Source organism: Ahaetulla prasina, chromosome 2 (genome assembly GCF_028640845.1).
Source record: "Ahaetulla prasina isolate Xishuangbanna chromosome 2, ASM2864084v1, whole genome shotgun sequence".
Lineage (NCBI taxonomy): Eukaryota > Metazoa > Chordata > Lepidosauria > Squamata > Colubridae > Ahaetulla > Ahaetulla prasina.
Window position 1 is genome coordinate 116296678 of NC_080540.1, and position 19822 is coordinate 116316499.

General features: G+C 37.9%; 1 protein-coding gene across 1 annotated transcript in view; it reads right to left on the reverse strand.

Annotated features, from left to right (window-relative positions):
* Positions 1-212: 212 nt before the first annotated feature.
* Positions 213-19822, reverse strand: part of FABP6 (fatty acid binding protein 6) — a 191452-nt gene continuing 171842 nt past the window's right edge. The window contains exons 2-6 of the mRNA XM_058167142.1: positions 8535-8656; positions 7638-7707; positions 6810-6985; positions 1878-1967; positions 213-326 (exon numbers count right to left, since the gene is read on the reverse strand). Coding sequence (XP_058023125.1) covers positions 273-326; positions 1878-1967; positions 6810-6985; positions 7638-7707; positions 8535-8588 — 444 coding nt within the window. The 5' untranslated portion in view covers positions 8589-8656 and the 3' untranslated portion in view covers positions 213-272. The remainder of the gene's footprint in view (positions 327-1877; positions 1968-6809; positions 6986-7637; positions 7708-8534; positions 8657-19822) is intronic.

Consider the following 19822-nt stretch of genomic DNA (forward strand, 5'->3'; position numbering starts at 1 on the left):
TTATCATGTGTGTTATGGTAGGTTTCTACATAGCAATGCCTGAAATCTTGCTCTTCATTAGGAATAGTAAGGTAATAATAATTCAAGATTCCACAAAATGATATATAGAGGGAAGAGGAAAACCAATAGAGCAGTTACACATAGGAAGTAAAAGCTTCTTTTATTTGTTTGCAAAGCAAATACAGACTTAGAGGAAGATTTATCACTTTATATAACTTTGTTCATTTTCCAATATGGCTAAGGACTGGATTATTTCTTCTCCAAGTAACCTCTTATGACAGCTTCTTACTAATTCTTTTGAAGGTTATATCAGCAACTGTAGAAACCTTAAAGAATTAATAAATTAATTTTTTTAAATAAATTAAAATACTTTTGTTGAGTCCATAGAGGAATATGTATATATCTACTACATATATTTAAGCTGTCCTGAGACCCTGAGAATGATTTGGGTGGCCATATATACTTTCATAAATAAATCTATATCTAGTACCATGTTTGCATCCTGACATGTACCATGTTTCCCCAAAAATACGACCCTGTCTTATAATTTTTGAACCCTGAAATAAGTGCTTGGCCTTATTGCCATGTGCTCAAAAGCCCGATTGGGCTTATTGGATCTTATTTTTGGGGAGACAGGGTACAGCTGAAAGCTTTTCTTCTGAAATTCTTAATGATCTAGAAATTCTGCATTAGATCTTTATGGCTGAGCAAATGAACCAAATTCTCCCACATGGCATATTAGAACAGCCAGTTTCAAAATTCTTCATCGCTGCTTCTTAATTCATACAGGTATTCTTATTTCCTGGAACTTCTGGTTATAAAAAGAGGATTTGTAGAAATCCAGGCCAAGATTTGATAAAGCTTAAGAAAACTTAACAAACTCTTGATCAGTCAGTTGTTTTTATCCCCGCTCATAGCAGACATTTTAAATAGTTTTTTAATTATTTATTTTATTTATTCATATTTTGGATTTTCATATTTTTATTTTCGGCAAGTGAAAGACTACTTTGGCTACACTAGGTATATGGAAGGAGGCTATCACAATCACATTTTAAAAAGAATGCGCCTACAACGCATGGACTTTAGTCTTCCTTACTCACCCCTTGTTCTTTGATTTACTGATCCATTTACTGCAACTATAAAGAAAAGTAATGGTTTCCCTTGTCCAGTCATGTCATCTCCATTTCTTAGCCAAGGAAGCCAGCATTGTCTGAAGACATTACCGTGGCCATGTGGCCAGCATGACTAATACACCAAGGCTCACGGAATGCTATTAACTTCCCATCGAAGTGGTACCTATTTATCTACTTGCATTTATATCTTTTCGAACTGTTAGATGGGCAGGATCTGGGGCTCACTCTGTCATGCAGAGTGACATAACAGGAGCTCACTCTGTCATGCAGCATTTGGGACTCGAACCTGGGCTGTCAGTTTTCCAACTAACAAGCTCAGCATCTTTAACTGCTGAGCCACCGCGATCCCACTGCAAATATATTGAGCCAATTGTCTAGAGTTGTGCAAGGCTTCAGATTTAAACTCAAAAAGGTTCTTCAGCACTAAGAAAAAAATACCAGAACTTAACTCTAATCTAAAGGAGTCTTTTCCTGGGAGGGGTACGGAGAGGGCAGTCTCAGAGGGCAGCCAAAATTCCCTGGTAAAGATGCAGCTGCTTTAAGGAGTTGAAGAGAGATGCTCACATCTCTGCAAAAAGGAGCTTTTTTAAAATCTTGGAATCAGCAGTGCTGTACAGTCCTATTACTCTTGCTTCTTCCAGCGACATTAATATATATTGAGTTAGTTTTTATATTAATATATTTCTGTCCAATCTTTTTGACATCACACGTTCCAACTTCAAAGAGATATTTTCTAAGATTTACCTCAATAAGTTTATCCCCAGCGATTTCTGCAGTATACTGGTAGTTTGGGAAGTCAGCAATCACTTTGCCATTTTCTCTTCTAACTATTGCCTGAAACAGATTGGCATGCGTTAGTTGTCTTGTTGGTTGACGTTCATTCAATAGCATTTAGATGGAAGTCTTCTTGGGCAGGGTGAATCTTCCCTGGGACCAAAAATAGTTTTGATTGCAAGTATACCTGAGAACAACTCTAAATAATAGCTAGAAATAACCTAGTAAGCACTTAGCGCACTTAGTTCAGGCATTTGCTGGATCAAATGCTGTACATGATGTTCATGTACCAAAAACAAAAATACAATCCCAGTGCACTAATACGTAAGCAGAGATGAGTGGTAGAAGGTTGCTTCTTCTAGCTTAAAAGGGGGGTATATTAGCTGAGTATAACTAAATAAAATTTAAAGCAGGATCTGAAGTTTTTCCATTGATTTTAGGGAGAGTGTCAACCTTGTCTGTTAGTCTCATTTGCTGGAACTAAGGAGATCTAAGAAGGGCTGGATTTTCAAATTACTGATATATTTATTAATTATTTGTTATATTTATCCAAACCTACTCTCAAGAGCTAATCTGTATACGGCTAGTCCTCGACCTACAACCACAATTGAGCCCGAAGTTTCTGTTGTTAAATTAGACATTTGTTAAGCGGATTTGTCATTTTTTACAACCTTTGTTGCCACAGTTGTAAGGTGAATCACTGCAGTTGATAAGTGGTTGTTAAGTGAATGTGGCTTTCACATCGATTTTGCTTATCAGAAGGTCGCAAAAGGGGGGTCCCACTATCTTGGGACAAAGCAATGGTCATAAATCTGAACCAGTTGCCAAGCATCTGAATTTTGGTCACATGATCATGGGGATGCTGCAAAGGTCATAATTGTGAAAAACAGTAATAAGTCACTTTCTTCTGTGCCATTGTAACTTTGAATGGTCACTAAATAAACTGTTGTAAGTCGAGGACTACCTGTACTGAAGCTACGTATAGAGCTTATGTCCTAGAATATTTGGTCACAAAAAGGTTCCTTGGAACTCCAGACCAACAATTTATAAGAATCTTGATAGCCTTATAAAATGGGTTGAGGAACAAAGACTGGCCCACATTCACTAAATGAGTTTCTAAGACTGAGGATGGACTTGTGTATTTGGGTCTACACGTTCCTTCTCCAACACCATACCGCCTGGGTTTTTTTGGAAAAGATTACAAGTATCTTAGAATAGTGAGGTGGTGATAAATGAAGCTACCTTTCTCCACTTTGTTGCCTCTTTTATAGGAGACAGGTGCTACATGAGCTGGAACTTGAAGAAAAATGAACAGAGATGCCACTATTCTCTCTATTTGGAAAGCTATCGTTTGGGGGAAAAACCAGAGCTATTCAAAATTAAATTTATGATTTTCATATTTTTGGTATATAGTATTTTTTTTAGTATGTAGAAACACTGTATATAATACTTTTAAGTCTGCAGGTTTGGTACCTGCTAACTTTATCCCAACTCTTTTTCTTATCTTACTCATCTGCTAACTTTGTTTTGACTTAACTTTCACATCTGTTACATTTATTCCAAACTGTTTTTATATAATAGTAGGAAGTTGTTTCCAAGTCACTAGTGTTTTCTAGGTTCTTCCATTGTATTTCTAGATTTATCTAAATTTGTAGATTTTTACAGGTAACGTTAACTTCTGCAATTGGATAAAAGGTAGGTAGGAAGGATATAGATTCAGATAGGATGACTTCAAGAGGCACATAATAATTTGTTGGTTATCATTCAAGCACTTCTATTTTCTCAAGACCATATTGATCCTTTTTCCTCCTGGCAAACTATAGGAAATCAATGATTTCACCCAATGCTGGGGAAAGGTGTGAGAAGTATAACCTTGCTTTCTATTACTGATTTTACCAGTCTTTAGCATGATGTGGAAAGTAAACTCTGCTAGCCATCCATTAACCTTCTTGCAAATTGTGGTTTCCACTGTAAGGAATAAGCCACATTATTGTTAAAAAAATAAAACATATATTGAAAAAAAAGGAATAAGCCACATTAAATAAGGAATCATGGAAAAGGTTGGTCAGTCAAGTTGCCTTCCTTCTAGTTCTCCTACTCATAATTGGTTTTCTACTGTCATTAGCTGGGGGAAGCACAGATCTGGTCCCCAGCATAGGGAGGTCAGTAGCTTTACTTTCTGCAACCAGGGATTGTATACAGGTTGTTAATTATCCATATCTGAGGCAGACCTATGAGCACCCTAATCCAACCAAATGCTATATTCACTCTTGCTTTCAGAGAGATATTTGACCACTGCTGGAAAGAACAAATGAAAATTAATTATATAAACTGGATTGGATTTAATGATAGCCATAAAAATCACTGGCACTGGACCTCCAAAAGTTCAATTTGTTTCATACAGACTACATTGAGTACAGTATAAATAAATCTGGATCCACCCAGTGTGTTAAAGAAGCAAAAATGATGTTCCAAAGCTGCAGCTACTCTGAGCCTTTCCATAGCGCAAATATATCCTAGCAACCTCTCTTTTCTGACATGATTTCATGAAATCCTTCATCTCACTCCAATCTTATTTCTATAGCAACTTAACATCATCTATGCTGTTCCAGAGTTAAAGTAGCATTTTCCCCTTTAAGTAGGCAATAAGCTAGAGTAATTTGCCATGGGTACAATCTAATACAATTCTTGTTACTGTCACAGTCAAGCAGTGGTGTGCTGGAGCTGGGACATAAAAACCGATTGTCGCATTTTCTGGAATTTTGCAAGCTGGTTGAGAGCAGAGCTGACCCACAATGCCAATCACCAGTTTGTTAGCTAGCAGGGAAACAGTAAACTACAGACCCAGTTGTTATACATTTATTAGCACATCACTACATTCAGCTGATTTATGAGAATGAGACCATTGTGGCATCTATAGGCCACTTCAGATGTCTGCAGGCACACCCCATCCCTCCAATGTACTGGTTTCCACCAAGACCACTTGTTTTTGGTCAACCAAATTCACGAATCCCTATTCTTAGAGTACCCTATACCTGTATAGGCTGCCCCATTCCATGGCCTGGTGCCTATGATAAAATATGGAGTGGCAGTGACGGCTTCCAATATTTGTTCATTTGTTTGTCTTGTCAAATACATATTAAATAATATATACAAGTATAAGCATGAATTGAATACATTAGGACAGGGACGGTAGGCACGCTGGTGCTCTTATGTTGTACCAATATATTTTTCTTGCTGGGCGAAGGATCTGCAGATAGGATTTTTATCAAGGCCAAGAGAAATAACCTTCTGTCAGTAGGGTCTGAAGTAATTAGGATGATGTGGAAAGTAAACTCTGCTAGCCATCCATTAACCTTCTTGCAAATTGTGGTTTCCACTGTAAGGAATAAGCCACATTATTGTTAAAAAAATAAAACATATATTGAAAAAAAAAGGAATAAGCCACATTAAATAAGGAATCATGGAAAAGGTCGGTCAGTCAAGTTGCCTTCCTCCTAGTTCTCCTACTCATAATTGGTTTTCTACTGTCATTAGCTGGGGGAAGCACAGATCTGGTCCCCAGCATAGGGAGGTCAGTAGCTTTACTTTCTGCAACCAGGGATTGTATACAGGTTGTTAATTATCCATATCTGAGGCAGACCTATGAGCAACTAATCCAACCAAATGCTATATTCACTCTTGCTTTCAGAGAGATATTTGACCACTGCTGGAAAGAACAAATGAAAATTAATTATATAAACTGGATTGGATTTAATGATAGCCATAAAAATCACTGGCACTGGACCTCCAAAAGTTCAATTTGTTTCATACAGACTACATTGAGTACAGTATAAATAAATCTGGATCCACCCAGTGTGTTAAAGAAGCAAAAATGATGTTCCGAAGCTGCAGCTACTCTGAGCCTTTCCATAGCGCAAATATATCCTAGCAACCTCTCTTTTCTGACATGATTTCATGATATCCTTCATCTCACTCCAATCTTATTTCTATAGCAACTTAACATCATCTATGCTGTTCCAGAGTTAAAGTAGCATTTTCCCCTTTAAGTAGGCAATAAGCTAGAGTAATTTGCCATGGGTACAATCTAATACAATTCTTGTTACTGTCACAGTCAAGCAGTGGTGTGCTGGAGCTGGGACATAAAAACCGATTGTCGCATTTTCTGGAATTTTGCAAGCTGGTTGAGAGCAGAGCTGACCCACAATGCCAATCACCAGTTTGTTAGCAGGGAAACAGTAAACTACAGACCCAGTTGTTATACATTTATTAGCACATCACTACATTCAGCTGATTTATGAGAATGAGACCATTGTGGCATCTATAGGCCACTTCAGATGTCTGCAGGCACACCCCATCCCTCCAATGTACTGGTTTCCACCAAGACCACTTGTTTTTGGTCAACCAAATTCACGAATCCCTATTCTTAGAGTACCCTATACCTGTATAGGCTGCCCCATTCCATGGCCTGGTGCCTATGATAAAATATGGAGTGGCAGTGACGGCTTCCAATATTTGTTCATTTGTTTGTCTTGTCAAATACATATTAAATAATATATACAAGTATAAGCATGAATTGAATACATTAGGACAGGGACGGTAGGCACGCTGGTGCTCTTATGTTGTACCAATATATTTTTCTTGCTGGGCGAAGGATCTGCAGATAGGATTTTTATCAAGGCCAAGAGAAATAACCTTCTGTCAGTAGGGTCTGAAGTAATTAGGATGGGTGGATGGGTAAAAAAAGATAATTCAAATGCACATGATACCAAATTTGGAACCCTAACAATTGTTGCTCATGTTTCAAAGTTCATAAACACTTAAGATCAGGACCAGAAACATCAAGGAACAGGGCAGTCCAAATCTGCAAGATGGAAGCCATGGTGCCAAACAATTGTTTACCTTGAATTTTTTGCCTCCTACTGTCTCCATTTCTGATTCTTTGCCAATAACAAATGTATTAGTCAAGGTGTGTCCTCCTGGATATATCTGAGACCAGGTGAATTCATCATTATTCTGTACTATTTCAGTAATGATCTTGAAATTTCTTCCTTTTTCAATTGTATCATGAGGAAGACCTAACAGAGAGGGAATAAGAATCAGTTGTTAATCAACACTGCACCTGTTAATTGTTTATCAAGGTCCATAAAAATGCTGCTATTTAATTGCTTTCTTTTTTCTTTAGAAAGTTTGGGGGGGTTATATTGAATTTACAGTATCTTGAATTCATATTTATAGATAGTAATAAAAAGTCTTATATGGGAAGTTTGCCCCTAAAAGTATTGTTTTTGGTAGAACCAGAATCATTTCATGATTATAAATGTATAAAAAAGGAACTGTCCAATCAGTAGCCACAATACCAATCTGCAGCCTTTCGGGCCTGCTGATGAAAGCTTTCTCATAACTCAGTCTAATTTATCTGAAAAAGAAGATGGTGCAAGTTTTTGAATTACAAAAATTTGAATTATAAGGGGGAAAAAAGCCGTCAGAAAAAATCCTGCAGACACTGGAATTTTACTGCACTGATGTACATTTTGTCCTCATCCAATACCAACACCCCCAAAAACCCCATACCATTAAAATCCTGAAAGCTTGCACACTATTTCACTAACTAGACAAAGTTAATGCAAATATAATGTTTTTCTCTTGAAATGCACAGGGCAAGAACTCTCTTTATTCTAGCCAAAGAAACATCTAATTTATGAAAGAGAAAAAGATGTACATACGCACCTAGGCGCTTCATAAAGTTGTCATAGTTTTCTTCATTTTCCATTTCATATTTTCCAGTGAAACCCATCTTCTGTGGGATGGCAGTGAAAAACTTGCAGATGAAAGTCTTGATGAGGAGGATTCCGACTTGGCCCAGGAATGGAAAGCTCCAGTTTATATAAGGCTTTCTTAGTTCAGATTACTCATCTGAGCACCCCACAGCTGTCCTCATAGAGTTGTAAAAGGAAGTTAATTCTTTTAATGACTGGAGTGTAAATTAGCAAGAATCACTAACCCTGGTGTTATTGACCTTGTAAAAAGGTTCATTCTGACAGGCCTGTATTTAGAAATACTGGAACGTTCTCCCTAAACTATATCCAAAGTGATAATGGTTGGCTTTTTTTTTAAATTCACTATTATACTTGTTTTTTTTAAAAAAACAGAAATTACACTTTGGCCAATTATGAGAGAAAATTTACAGTGCTATATTAATTCTTATCCCTACTTTTTCTTAATCATTTTTTCTGTATTTTTCAGAAACCATCTAAGCAATCCTTTTTAGTTTAGGGGAAAATTTATTTTATCCAGACTAAAAAGTTCTAGAATGTATAGTCTTTGTTTGTGGGAAAAGTATTCTGACTTCCTGGGAATGATGCTCATCAATTTTTACATAGTTTGCACCTTGTCCAAACATATTTTTTTGTTTAAATGGGAGATAATCATAAATGTATACGATCTCCTTCCAGATATGGTTATGGCAAGCATGGGTATCTCAATATTACCATTCATTGCATGCATTCCTCAGATATTATTTCCCCCGAATTAACTGTTTGCTGATTCCATAGCTATAGGTCCTGGGAGGCGAAGACAATTTATTTTCAGACATTAACCAGTCTGGGATCAGGGAGCATCACTCACCATTTGCTTTGCTTGAGGACAGCTGCATTTTGCACTGACTAAAATCCTTGGCATGATCAAATTGGGTAGAGAAAGTGGCTTGCTCAGCAATGCAATATTGAAATCCAAGCAGCAGTTGTATCCTGTTACAGATTTCAATGAATGAAAATCAGTGTGCAAGTACCACTATCTACTCATCCTCTGTTCAACAGAAAACTATATGGGCAAGAAATCTGTAGCCCCCATTCCACTTGTTTCCTCTGTTGTGTTGGTTCTGACTCACTGCTCAGTGATAAACCCTTTGATTTGCAAGTACAGCACATGCTAGGTAAATGGATCTTCCATCTTTGTTGTCTTGTTTTAAAAAATTAAACTGCATTGTTTTAATCATTAATAATAAGTTGGTCTGAGCTTCTCTGAACCCATCTTTACCAGAAAAAAACTTTACCCACCATTTTCAAGGGATAACATTCTCTTTAGAACAAGAGTCAAATGTTGATTTCTTTCCCAATAATTTCCAAAGATGCAATCGTAATTACTGAGCATACAATAAAACTTCTGTTTCCATTATAACCCAGTACTTCCCAGGACTTCAAGTGTTACAGATATTGACTGCTTAATTATAACATTAGTGGTGATCATTCTATCTCATTTTCATTCATTAAAAAATACAAAACAGAATATGTGGGTCCAAGAGTACAACTGAAAATCGGGATAATTACACCCCACCCCACCCCATGCTTCCTTGTTAATATGGGATGTGCAGATTGAAGAGAGTAAACCTTGGAATCTGGTATTAAAAAAAAGTAATCATTAACTTATCAATTTGGCTAAAGAACCTAGTTTAAAATGGAATTTAATACGGGCACATACCATCTCTCTCTCTCTCTCTCTCTCTCTCTCTCTCTCTCCATTCATCAGTCTATCTGAAAGCCAAGTTAAAAGAGAAGATGATGGTTAAATATGCTGGGTTAAAGATCAGGTACTGAATTAGAGACCAGGAAACTATCAATTCCAGTCCCACTTTAGGCACAAAGACTGGGGTGACTTTGGGCCTGTCCCTCTAAGGAGGCAAGTCACTTCTGAAAATCTTGCCAAAACAAACTCTGCAGGGACTCATGCAGGCAATCACCAAGAGTCAACATTCACTCAAAGGCATACAAAAAATTACATACAAGCATATTTTTAATATTTTTAATAATTAATATTTCACAATCATTTTATTCATAATAAATAATAATGGTTAATCCATGCTATACAGTTTAACAGTTTGACTTCTACCAATGCATCTTTCTAGGAATAATTGTCCTCAGATCCTTAAGAGAACCCAAATAGTGAGCAAAGCCCCTTTTTTATAATTTATCCCCGAAACAACATCTTCTCTCTTCTGCATATCCCCAACCAATAGGGGCAACATCTGACAAACCTATTGCTGCAGCAGAAATGGGGCACATCTGGCTACAGGAATCTTTCTCCATTAGCTCCAGCCTCTTCCAGTGCCTTTCTTTATTCACCCCATTTTGTTGTAACTCAAGCTGAAGAAGGGTTATTTTTTGGCAGCAAATATAAAAAGCAACAGCATTCCTGCAAGATCCTCTGACCATAAACGATCCATAAACGAAAATAGCCTAATTAGTGGCTTTTCACATTTTCTTCTTAAAGAAGATCTGCTTATCTTTCAGGAGGGCCTTGCAGGACATTCTTCAAGCTCCCCATGTGAAATACAAAAAGTGGTAGGTCAAAATGACCAACAAATAGCTGTGAACAAAAGTGCTTTCATGACCTGCTATAAATACATCACAAGTGCAGACAGTATTTACAAGGTTAATTTTACTCCAAAAGAATAGTCTGAAAACAGGATGGTTGAAAGAGAGTTGAATGGCTAGGACTTGCAAATAATAAAAGCAAAGGACTTTGGGGACAGAAAGAAGTTGTCTCTTCTCTGAGTAGGACTGAGGAAGATCTTACTCCTGACTTCTTTTTTCACACATAAGGCTAAGAGTCTGCAGACTTTCCTTCCTTCCATTAAAGCATGGATCAATCTATTTCCCTCTTGTAAGAAAAGACAGTACAATGCCCCAGGGATCTCTTCTCAAGAGTTCATGCAAGTTTACATGGAATAATCTGGGCTAAACAGATTCTTGTAGTGTGTGCATGTGCTGTATGTACTTGTAGGCATGAGTTCAAAAGTAGTCTCTGTGCAACAGAATAGTTTGCTTGTGTGCAAACATGCCAAGGGAGGGGGGGTTGATTTATGTTATGAATAGGATACCTTATCTGACAGATTTAATTTCAGTTATTAATCATTAAGTAATTTTGCTGTTTTGGCCTATCTTTTCTGGCATTGGGGTCTCTGGCCCATGCACATAAATATACAGCTATACTGTACATATACAAGTGAAGTTTATGCAGACACTTGATCAAGAGGATGGAATCTCTAGACTGGGTTTAATCAGGAATGGGCAACTCCAGATGGCAACATAGGATGGTGGGGAATCTGGATGGTGTACAGTATTTCTGTAAGTGGATATAGCTTCTTTTTCTGTCTAGAGTTTTGGGGAAATTTTACCTTAAATTCAAGGTTATTTTTCTTGCAGGTATTATAGGTATTTCAAAGTTTCACTAATTATCCTTTAATTCATATATTTAATTCTGATAATTCACTAATTATCAGATCTTGGAAGGTGTTTCCCATAATTGTTAAAAATTAACAGCAGTGAAAAAAGCTGACTCAATTCATTAAAACTCTCCCTTATCATAAATGAGAAATTATAGTTACCTTACCCATCTTTTATTGCCATGATTATTATTTTATGTCTTTATTATCTCTCCACATGTTTAGTTTCTCATGCAAAAGAATGGGAATTTAACTGTAATGCTCTTACCCATAACACTTTGGCAACTTCTAAAAGTTTTGCCATTTTCAGAATGGCAGAGATCTTCTGGTAATAAAATACTGCTTCCTCATTAGATAGCAGCGAGTCTGGAGCATGATGCCAAAGAAGTTAACTAGAGGGATTCAAAATGTATTTTGGAAATGGGAACAAAATGAAGGGATCCTTTATCATGTGGACATGTAAAAAAGCTTTAAAAATGAATTCAAATACATATTTTGATACAAGGGATTTAACAGATGAAAGTTTAATTGACATTGGAACTTTTCCTTTTAGGACTGATGGATAGAAAATATTCATGAAATATCATTTCAATAAATGATCACTGTGGTGAGATTATATGCACAAAGATGGAAAGGTTCGTCATTGCTTACCATGAAGAAATGGTTGAAATTGACAGAACTTTCTGAAATGGCCAAACTGACTTCTTTGATTAGAGAAAGATCATTATTGACATTTATCAATGACAGTGAACGCCTCAGGAGTTTTTGTATAAAAAAGAAAACAATTTCTTGATTTATGGTTTTGATTAGAAAGAATGGGTTATTGGAAGAAGGGAATTATGATCTATAGAGGCTATAGTTCTTAGTGAGAGAGGTTTGATTAGAATTGCATTATAACTGCCAGGAGGAAGATTAAAAAATCTTCATTATACATTTTTTATATGTATTTTCATGTTTTCTGCTTTTTTTACTATTTTCTATGTCCTTTTTTCTTTATGTTTTTTCTATTTCACATTGAGTATATTTTTCTTTGAATGTTATTTCATATTCTATATGTAAAATCTTTCAACAAAAATGATTTTTTTAAAAAAAATAGCAGTGAACGTCTTGCTTTGAAAGTGATTTTGGAAGATCAAAATTGAAACAGGCCAAGAACTTTGTGTGATATAGGTAGTAAGTATTGATAACCAACTGAAAACTTATGAAGAAACAAGTTCAAGATTCAAAAGATTGCCCACTTCAGTCTTTTTCTAGATCCTTCCATCCTTGGAGTATCTACAGATATGCTGTGGAAGGTAGGGGGGAGCTACAACTAATTAAAATGCTGATCCCCTTTAAGAAAGACTAAAGTTGCAAAGAATTTTGTACTCCGTCAACAAGCATTTCATGGGAAAGCCATTTCAACAGCTACAATAAGCCAAGACCAGGCATCTGGAAGGCTTAAGTCTGCTTATAGGTCTCCATATCTCTTTCTTGGCATTTGTAAAGCCTTCAGAATTGTCTCCAATTGTGCCATGAGCCATTTTGAGCTGGGATACATAAATACAGGTATATACATTATTTGTTTATAAAACAAGACCTCTTCCTTCCAACTTCTTCCCACTTGTCCCCACAAAACAAAACAAAAAATTAAAATCCTGGTTCCATCCATTTTGTATTGTTAATCTACTTATTGGTGTCCTTCCAAATAAGCAGGACAACAGATCCCAGAGCTTGCAATCAACATGGAAAAAATATATGGCCAGAAATGGTCAGAATCCAGTATTTCTATAGGGGGTATCCTGATTCTTGAGCTGAAACTGACCTGATTGGTAAACCAAAACACCAAAATAAGAATCAGTTCCTTCAAAAGAACACGAACCCATCCATATTTCCATATCCCCCCCCCTCTCTCTCTCTCACACACACACACACACACACACACACACACATACACACACCCTTTGCTAACTTCAGCTCTTTTATTGGGATATCACTTCAAGTTATGGACAGAAGAGTTGCTCATGTCCAGTTTATTGGACACTGTCACATCTCTTGGTGTGAAAAGAAAAATAATGTACATTCATAATCAAATACCAATGACATTACAATCATAGCCCATTACAACTCTATACAGTAGGTTCCTGCAAGGCTTAAAAGTTATGACAAAACTGTTGTCATGTATTAGTTGTCAGCAGTCAAAAGACAAAACTGAACCAAGAATTTTCATAAATAATGAAGCTGAGAGGCAAGATGTTGTAAAAGCAGATGTTCTGATAGGCAAAGCCTAGCATGATCTACTTTGTTTAACGTAAGTCCGGCTATGAAGATAGATGGCGGGGAAAAGCACTTATCACAAACGATGTGTGCCAAGATTGCTGGGGGTTTAGTATTTATTACCCAAAGTATGAACTGAAAACGACAAGAGTTATCCTGTTTGCATGTAGCATCCATAGGAGGTAATAGGAGCAGACATTAACAATTGGTTGACAGAGTATCCTTGATGCGAACAAAACTAGAGGTGGATCCTGAAAGAGAATGGAATGAGTTTCAGGAATGCAGTGATTTACATTACTCTCCCTTTTTTAAAATGGGAATTTCACACACAAAAAAATAGTTCCTCTTCAATCCTATATTCTGAAACCAGGGTAATAAGTACAGTACAGGTTTGTTGGGAAAGAGTGGACAAATTACAATTTTACTATTGAACAGGGGCTGAGTTTCATATAGCACTAAACTAGAAGTCCTGGGTTGGGTGCACTATACCTGGAAGGTTTGGGTACAGCTCTCTGAGATTTCCATATTATTGGAAGAAGTTATTAATATATGACTGCAGGCAGTGGTGGGTTTCAAAATTTTTTACTACCAGTTCTCTGGGTGTGGCTTTGTGGGCGTGGCATTGCTTGATGGGCATGTCTTGGTGGGCGTGGCTTGGTGGGCGTGGCAGGGGAAGATTAAGGCAAAAATCCCCATTTCCTCCCAATCAGCTGGGACTTAGGAGGCAGAGAATAGATGAGGGAGAGGCCAATCAGAATTCTTACTACCGGTTCTTCGAACTACTCAAAATTTTCGCTACTGGTTCTCCAGAACTGGTCAGAGCCTGCTGAAACCCACCTCTGACTGCAGGGAGAAACCGTATTTCTCCCTATATTTACATTAACCATATTTAGTTTTAATCACATGTTAATGAAAACAACAGTTCAGTTTAAGACCTTACATCTGACATGCCATTCAAAAGCAAAGTGTAGCCATTGGCCTGGAAATAATTATGGCCAATCCTAATTCTACATCTTTTTTTTTTCTTTTCAACATATTTTATATGTTTCTTCTTTCACATTTAAAAATGAAAATGAAAACCAGGATCAATATTTTAAAAAATTCATTTTATGCATCTTCCACCTCCTTTCCTTTCAGGTTCCAGGCTGTATTTCCTTTGCAATTCCTTGTGGCTAACAAAAATGAATGGACACTGCCATCCCTGCTCCCCACCCCACCCTCCCAGTCACATGGCCACATATTGGGCAGGCCAGCTTTACAATTCATCATAGCATTCCAAAAGAGCTTTAAAGCAGGTTTAAAACCTTGGTCCCTTTAAGACTTGTGGACTTCAACTCCCAGAAGTCCTGCTTTAAACCATGTTCAAAAGTCGGCCAGACCACAGCTGATAGGTGCAAGGGGAGTTGTGGAAAGAAAGACATTCTCTATCTTTTGCTTCACCAGCGCTTCTGATCTACTGCTCAACAGGCTGATTCCAGTGTCCAAGCTGGAGATAAATCTAAGACCAATTTGTATGGGGGGCGGGACAGCCTGTTTGAAAGAAATGAACTGTTTTACTCTCCAAAGAAGAATGTGCAGATGATAGTGCAGAGAAACCAGAATTAAGACAAGCCCCACCCAACCCTGAACAGGCTGAGGGATGATTGGCAGGTGAAGCATGTCAAGATATGCTGCCTGCAAAACTTCAACAGCAGATGAGTTACTGACAAGTTTACATTACCTGAGGCATAAATTGAGGATGAGATGAAGGCATGTCATGGGGACAAAGCAGAAAAAAAGGTTGCTGAGCCATGTTCATGCTGACATTGGTGCAAATGACAAAAGGCCCTAGGGCAACACCCTTTCAATTCTAGGTTGGAAACTGAGTTTGCCTTTGGTATTATTTAAGACTTCAAAGTCATTGCAAAATTGTATCTGCTGGCCTTTCTTGTTCTAATGAGATCCAGGTGTCTTCATCGGTCTCTTCATAGTTCTCAGCCAACACGCCCAATTCCAATCCTGTTTGGAAATTACGATAATGGGAGTCCAATCTGTCTGGAAGGGAAGTGTGCTCAGTAAATGCACTGATCTATTTACTGAGCAATTAAACTAAATGTATGAGATGGTGCCATCTGGCGGGATACACCAAGAACTGAATTGTCAACATTTTAAAAAGAGGCTTTATGCCTTTGCATATTAGAAAATCAGAGAAAAACAGTGACAAATCACCTTGAAACTACACTGCAACATGCATAAGGGAGAACAAAACAGATAGCTATGATGTCCAAAGAAGCAGAGTAGTAAGGCTTCCCATTCTTCTGGAAAGACTCGTCATGGGAGGAAATAGTCTTCAGGATAATTCCGCCCCCACCATTATACAAGCAATGGATTTTCAATCACATGTATAACCCTCACTCAGAGGGATTGTGAAGCCTTTCTTATGGCCCTCTTGGCAGGTGAAAGCAAAATCGTAATTGTGTCGTCAATCACTGTCATAACACTGTGGCACATCCATTAGGGAGGCTAAAGGCACGTTGGCAATGCTGAGAGCACATCTGCCAGTTGCACAGAAAAATGTGCAGCTGCTGTGATAAATGCTTGGGCAGTTCTGCACAACATTTGGGAGGCACGGCGCTCTGCACCGAACCACAGATTTCTATGGTAGGAAGATTTTATCCTGCAGGATCAGCAAAGTGGCACTGACAGAAATTTAGTGGAAGGTAAGAAGCTTCAAGGTGCAATTGCTGATTTCTTGTTTGGCAGTCCCTGAAAATATTCTCTCTGCTGATGATACAAGAGGGGAGGCTCCTGCTGAAGGGGCAGTCCCCTTTGTTATCTTCACAGGATAAAGGAACTCTGGGCCACAGTAGGAAAGGCGAGACCTAACTGAAGGTTTACAAAATCTCGGCATTTCTTGAGAAGCAGAAGGCTCTTCATCTACAGGGGAAAAATAAATGTAAGCCTGGGAGAATATGTCTTTGTGGCTGGCTTGCTACTTTCCTGGGTCTCAAAATTAAAGGAGGAGCTGAAGTCTCCACATTGCAAATGAAAGAAGAAATCAGCAAGCAGACATTTTAAACCATTAGTGCAATAGAGAAATGAGGGATTGCCCAAATCTGTATAAGAAGGTTTTTTCTTCCACGAGAAAGGAGCATGGCTCATGGTTACAAGAAACCATTAGGGCTGGTAAGCAAATAACTGAGAGGCAAAAGGTGTCACGTGATGCCCTCACAGAAGGTGGGTAACACAGCATGTCAGTAATACTGAGTGCTCCCATTTAATGGTGGACAATCTATAATAGAGCACAAACATACACATGGGTGGAATTCAATACCTATTTGCATTGAGTGTATTTGAACATCTCTACTTATTTGGCAATGAATGAATAAGCAGCATTGAGCATAAATAAATAAATAATAAATCTATCTTGCTTCCACCTTGAACCCTGCCACATATGTTGTGCACATTATTACTTTGACATGGGCACTGTGTGTAAATATTTGTATGTATGTATGTATGTATGTATGTATGTATGTATGTATGTATGTATGTATGTATGGATATGTATGGATATGTGTGTGTGTATGTGTTCATTAACATGGAGAAATATATGTGTAATGTTTCTGTGCTTAGTTATATGGATGTGTATATCACATGTACATATACACATCTATATTCACCACAAGCACTTCAATCAAGGTCACCCTTTATGTCCCCTGTGGACTGTATTCCACTCTGCAAAGATTTTGCAAATAGTTTGTATAGTTATGTAAAACTCCTAATCTCTCCTGTAGCAAAATATGGTGTTGTGCATCACTTGGACATGATGCTCAATCTCAAAAATCTCATAGGGATTATATAGGTGTTGCTCCAGCTTGTTACTCAGATCAACAAAAGAAATACTAATAAACAACTCTCCTGTGGGTCTTGAAAGGATATCTACAACTAATTAAGAGGGAATGCAAACAAAGACCTCCATAAAAACATGTGAACACAGGCTTGGGAGGCAGGCTCAGACCTGGTTGTGTATCCCTTTGGCCTCCAAATCTTGGTCAAGGGAATATTCTTTCTTTGTTCTCAGCTCTCCACCTCTCTAGTTCATGTTCCACTTCTGGTTCCTTAATATCTGCTCGTTTATAAGGACAGTAAGCATAGCTGGTATACTTGGAATGTTTTGCATCCCCCTCCCAGGACAAGACTGGTTTTGCATTATGGGGCAGGAACTTAGCACCATAATTGTTTGGTGGAACCTGCTGGGCATGATCAAAATCTTTGTCTTGCAATAGCACATCTGCATCCTCTTCCTCTTCCTCCTCCCCAAACTCAAGCACATCCTCTTGCATTTCCTCTGGATAGATCTTACCCTCTATATTCTGTAAACATTGGGGAAGAGAAAGAGGTTGAATTATGCACCATGCTTCCATACAATGTGCACAAGGTTGTTTCCTTCCTGCCGTCATCAGTAGTGATGTCAAATAGTGTGGTTCATGACTGAAGCACAGGTGTGCTCACCTTCCACCTTTGCTATCCTGCCAAACATATATCATATGTTAACATTGCACTTTTACTTTCTGGGACTTCCTCTTGTGACCCAGGCCCAAGTAGGTAGTAAGAAACTCAGTCCGTGAAAAAACAAACAAACTTTATTCGAACAGCTGAGAATTACTTCATTTCCAGAGTCGTTCAACTCAAATTAAAACAAATGAAAATTGAACAACAGGGTAAAATCACTATGTAGATGAAATAAAGAAAATGTAGATGAAATAAAGGAAGATAGATAATATAAAAGTAGAATAAAATAGAATTAAAATATGTATAAATAGTAAGAAAGGACCACTTTGAATAGCTGATAAGAAACAGTGTTATGTATATAAATGTTGCATGTTTGTCTTGTGTTTTAATGTGTTCAAAATAAAAAACTTTCTATAAAAAAAATAAAACAAATGCCTCCCAATACAAATTCCTCAGTTCTCTCGCAAACCTTGATCCAATTAGGCAAACTGCCAAAGGCCTTTCTTGGGAAACATTCACAAGTCACAAAAATAAAGGCAAGACATAGACGAAGCAGAAGACGAAGCAGAAGATGAAGCAGAAGACAAAGCTACCAACATTATGCGTCTGCAGAAACCATCTGTCCAGTTTCTTGAGTAGCCAAATCCAAAATGGCAGCAGAGGGCAATGATCTTCAACCAAATGGAGGGGATAAAGCCTAAAGTAACAAATGGAAGCTGGACAGATCTCAACTTCCAAGCACATCAATCAATGAAGTGTCAACATGGTTGTTGTGTATGTTCCTATTGGTAGGAATTTCCAGCGGGAAAACATTTGAATCCTATTGGCTGACACCTGGTGCAGGTGTGTATAAAAGGGGGACCTCCTGCCTGTATTATTTGCTGAAGTCTCACACTAAATAAAAGAGCTGTTGTCACTAGCCTGGTCTCGTGCGTCCTCCATTACCCAATCTAACAGTGGTTCAAAAATTATGCTTATGGCAAAAGCCCTGGTAGAAAAAGAGGGGAAAGGCTACTTTAAACCAGAAGAGTTAAGGAGGATTTTAGGTTCCCTTGGTTACCACAGCATGTAAGAAAAAGCCAATGCAAACACCAATCCTGCCTGTTCCTCAACCACTTGCCATGCCGTGTAACTGGAAGGAAACCAGCTAGCTTTGATCTTTGTATCAAAATAAAATGGAAGATTCAACATCATAAGCATGGTAGTCCCAAAGGTGCTTTTTCAAGAGGCAACTGGACTTTCTAGTTTTTCTTTGAAGACATTTCACTTCTCATCTAAGAAGCTTCTTCAGCTCCATAGACATAAGCATGGTACTTTGCAACTTGATCCTATTAACCAAAATAGGGCTTTACAGATATGTATGTACAGAGAACAGTTTCTCTAATAGTTTTCCATAGAGTACAGTTCTAGCTTCTGAAAAATACAGCATAGTTATCACAAAGCCAAGCTAAGGTCAACTATAGTTTCCAGGTTGAAGGTGCCCAGCTTCTATATTAGCAATAAAGAGTGTCTCCTTTTAAGACTGGTTGCAAATATTTGCTGTATTAATAATTGTTTATTGAAAATGAAATCTTTCTAGAGGGGGAATGGCAATGAAAAAGAGAAGTAGCACTCATGGAAATAGCATTCCGTGTGGAAATAGCTTTAAAACAGTGGTGAGGGAATAGCAATAAAAACAAGAAAAGTATTCAGAGAGGGCAGCCTGAGACTTTCTAGAGTCTGATGAGGCAAGGTGGCACAGTGGTTAGAGTGCAGTATTGCAAGCTACTTCAGCTGACTGCTAGCTGCAGTTCGGCAGTTCAAATCTCACCGGCTCAAGGTTCACGCAGGACTCAGATTGTTGGGGGCGATATGCTGACTCTGTAAACCGCTAAGAGAGGCTGTAAAAGCACTATGAAGCGCTATATAAGTCTAAATGCTATTGCATATTACAGTCATGGGAAGT